Source organism: Anneissia japonica, unplaced genomic scaffold (assembly GCF_011630105.1).
Source record: "Anneissia japonica isolate Jap-2015-1 unplaced genomic scaffold, ASM1163010v1 scaffold3434_len466720_cov178, whole genome shotgun sequence".
NCBI classification, from domain to species: Eukaryota; Metazoa; Echinodermata; class Crinoidea; order Comatulida; family Comatulidae; genus Anneissia; species Anneissia japonica.
This window is the reverse complement of record NW_022718341.1, coordinates 338,776-341,305: the sequence shown is the minus strand read 5'-3', so window position 1 is coordinate 341,305 and position 2,530 is coordinate 338,776. Positions and strand designations below refer to the sequence as shown.

At 37.1% G+C, this 2,530-nt stretch overlaps 1 protein-coding gene across 1 annotated transcript in view; it reads left to right on the top strand.

Moving 5' to 3' along the window:
- The first annotated feature begins 39 nt into the window (after positions 1-39).
- The window catches only part of LOC117110528 (versican core protein-like), a 26,169-nt gene continuing 23,678 nt past the window's right edge, over positions 40-2,530 (top strand). The window contains exons 1-6 of the mRNA XM_033253275.1: positions 40-193; positions 289-549; positions 1,036-1,296; positions 1,392-1,652; positions 1,745-2,005; positions 2,092-2,352. Of these exons, the coding sequence (XP_033109166.1) occupies positions 40-193; positions 289-549; positions 1,036-1,296; positions 1,392-1,652; positions 1,745-2,005; positions 2,092-2,352 (1,459 nt within the window). The remainder of the gene's footprint in view (positions 194-288; positions 550-1,035; positions 1,297-1,391; positions 1,653-1,744; positions 2,006-2,091; positions 2,353-2,530) is intronic.

Below are 2,530 nucleotides of genomic sequence, written 5' to 3'. Positions count from 1 at the left end.
GTTAACACCACAGTCATCCAACCAGTAGATGATGTCAAAATGGAGGCCATCGAAGCCGGAAATCCAAGTGATGAACTTCTTGAAGAAATGGCATCCGCCTTGGTTAAGGACATTTTGTCTAAGGCGTTGGCACAGACTCAGCAAGAGCTCCTTGTTGGTGATCAAGAAACACCAATCAGCGACACCGCAAAGGGTAAGAGATCTATCATTATAATACACGATGATAATATAAAATAACAGTTATCATTAAAAATGATGATAACAATAAAATAATTGTAATCCTACCAGATATTATCCAAAATGCATCCACCAAAGCCATTATTACCCCAGTTGAGGACCAACAAGTCTCCTCATCAGTCAACACCACAGTCATCCAACCAGTAGATGATGTCAAAATGGAGGCTATCGAAACCGGAAATCCAAGTGATGAACTTCTTGAAGAAATGGCATCCGCCTTGGTTAAGGACATTTTGTCTAAGGCGTTGGCACAGACTCAACAAGAGCTCCTTGTGGGTGATCAAGAAACACCAATCAGCGACACCACAATAGGTAAAAAATCTATTATAATAATAGATAATGATGATGATGATGATACTGTACAATAATATATATAATTTAAAATGATAATAATGATAAAATAATTATAAATCCTACCAGAATATACTATCCACAATGAAGCAACTGAGGCCATTATTACTCCAGTTGAGGCACCACAAGACTCTTCATCAGCAAACACCACAGTCATCAAACCAGTAGATGATATAGAAATGGAGGCCATTGAAAACGAAATTGCAAGTGATGAACGTCTTGAAGAAATGGCATCCGCCTTTGTTAAGGACATCTTGTCTAAGGCGTTGGCACAGACTCAACAGGAGCTCCTTGTGGGTAATCAAGAAACACCAATCAGCGACACCACAATAGGTAAGAAATCTATTATTATAATAGATGATGATGATGATAACGTACAATATTTATAATTTAAAATGTTAATAATAATAATAATAATAATAATAATAATATTTATAATCCTACCAGATATTATCCACAATGAACCTGCCGAAGCCATTATCACTCCATTCAAGGACCAACAAGTCTCCTCATCCGTTAACACCACAGTCATCCAACCAGTAGATGATGTCAAAATGGAGGCCATCGAAGCCGGAAATCCAAGTGATGAAATTCTCGAAGATATGGCATCCGTCTTTGTTAAGGACATCTTGTCTAAGGCGTTAGCACAAACTCAGCAAGTGCTCCTTGTGGGTGATCAAGAAACACCAATCAGCGACACCACAAAGGGTAAGAGATCTATCATTATAATACATGATGATAATATAAAATAACAGTTATAATTTAAAATGATGATAACAATAAAATAATTGTAATCCTACCAGATATTATCCAAAATGCATCTACCAAAGCCATTATCACTCCAGTTGAGGACCAACAAGTCTCCTCATCAGTCAACACCACAGTCATCCAACCAGTAGATGATATCAAAATGGAGGCTATCGAAGCCGAAAATCCAAGTGATGAACTTCTTGAAGAAATGGCATCCGCCTTTGTTAAGGACATCTTGTCTAAGGCGTTGGCACAGACTCAACAAGAGCTCCTTGTGGGTGATCAAGAAACACCAATCAGCGACACCACAAAGGGTAAGAGATCTATCATTATAATACATGATAATATAAAATAACAGTTATAATTTAAAATGATGATAACAATAAAATAATTGTAATCTTACCAGATATTATCCAAAATGCATCCACCAAAGCCATTATCACTCCAGTTGAGGACCAAAAAGTCTCCTCATCAGTCAACACCACAGTCATCCAACCAGTAGATGATGTCAAAATGGAGGCAATCGAAACCGGAAATCCAAGTGATGAACTTCTTGAAGAAATGGCATCCGCCTTGGTTAAGGACATTTTGTCTAAGGCGTTGGCACAGGCTCAACAAGAGCTCCTTGTGGGTGATCAAGAAACACCAATCAGCGACACCACAAAGGGTAAGAGATCTATCATTATAATACATAATAATATAAAATAACAGTTATAAATGATGATAACAATAAAATAATTGTAATCTTACCAGATATTATCCAAAATGCATCCACCAAAGCCATTATCCCTCCATTAGAGGACCAACAAGTCTCCTCATCAGTAAACACCACAGTCATCCAACCAGTAGATGATATCAAAATGGAGGCCATCGAAGCCGAAAATCCAAGTGATGAACTTCTTGAAGAAATGGCATCCGCCTTTGTTAAGGACATCTTGTCTAAGGCGTTGGCACAGACTCAACAAGAGCTCCTTGTGGGTGATCTAGAAACACCAATCAGCGACGCCACAATAGGTAAGAAATATATCATTATATTAATAATAAAAAATAATAATAAAACAGCATTTATAATGCGCTGTATATCTAACGAACTATTCCGAGGCGCAGTGACTTTCGACAAAAAGAAAAAGTATTTACTAATTTTTATGTTTTTATATTGAATAGTTAAAAAATCCAATACACAGAGGCAAAA